The sequence below is a fragment of the Centruroides sculpturatus genome, unplaced genomic scaffold, assembly GCF_000671375.1.
Source record: "Centruroides sculpturatus isolate CEXI.00-Female unplaced genomic scaffold, Cexi_2.0 scaffold132, whole genome shotgun sequence".
Taxonomy (NCBI): Eukaryota; Metazoa; Arthropoda; class Arachnida; order Scorpiones; family Buthidae; genus Centruroides; species Centruroides sculpturatus.
In genome coordinates, this window is record NW_019384471.1 from 799,978 (window position 1) to 800,970 (window position 993).

Sequence of the window (993 nt, forward strand, 5' to 3'; positions counted from 1 at the left end):
ATCCAATTGACAATTATTTACGTGACAATGCAAAACAACCGGGAATGTATTAATTTTATTTCGTATTGCAGCCAAATGTTCCGACATCCGCACCTTAATTTTCCGCTTCGTTTCTCCTACGTAATAATACGGTACTCCACACGTACATTGAAGCCTATAAACTACTTTTTCTTCTTCTAAAAAATCTTTTTTTCTGTAAGATTCAGTTTTAATTAATTCAGATAATCTATTTTTGTTTTGGAATGGAGCCAATTGTATTAAATTTTCACAAAAAGTTTTTTTATATTTTTCGAAAATACCTTGGATATATGGAAAAGAAACATACTTTTTACTTTCTTTTTGTTGCTTTACTTGAAATCTTCTTTTTGAATATTCATCATACCAGTTCCTCAGCAATCTTTTCGGATAATTGTTCAACAAGTACTTCTTATTTATTTTTTTGAGTTCTTCTATTCTTTTTTCACTTCTGGTTGTTCTAGAAAATATCTTTTTTACTTCCATTAAATAAATATTTCTTTTTTGATTAATTGGACAATACGATCTAAAATTTATAACTTTATTTGTGTTACAAGGTTTTTCATACCTACTATACTCCAAATGATCTTTAAACCTGGTTATTGTGATATCCAAATAATTTAGACTATCTAATTTTTCACACTCATAGGTGAACTTAATATGTTCATTAATTTCATTAGCTTCTTTTAAGATTTTTTCTGGTGATGTTATTTTACTATTATAAATAATAAATATATCATCGACATACCGTGCCAGAAAAACTATTCCACCTAAGTTCAGCAACGTTTTATCTATATTTTTCATAACAATCTCTGCCAGCTTTGGGCCGACCACCGAGCCCATGGATATTCCATCCTTTTGTCGAAAGTACTCGCCTTTAACTGCAAAGAAATTGTTTTCCAATACAAATGTTATTAATGATATTAAATGTAAAGGGGTGTTATACTCACTTAAACTCTGTATAATCATTTCTTTTGT

The 993-nt window shown here is 28.8% G+C and overlaps 1 protein-coding gene across 1 annotated transcript; it reads right to left on the reverse strand.

Annotated features, from left to right (window-relative positions):
• Positions 1-288: 288 nt before the first annotated feature.
• Positions 289-987, reverse strand: LOC111621196 (the record flags this gene model as incomplete). Its single annotated transcript, XM_023363276.1, has 3 exons — positions 966-987; positions 764-896; positions 289-475 (listed from the first exon to the last, which is right to left on the reverse strand). Coding segments are annotated over exons 1-3 (339 nt in total), but the record flags the coding sequence as incomplete, so codon positions are not given.
• Between the last annotated feature and the right edge of the window lie 6 nt (positions 988-993).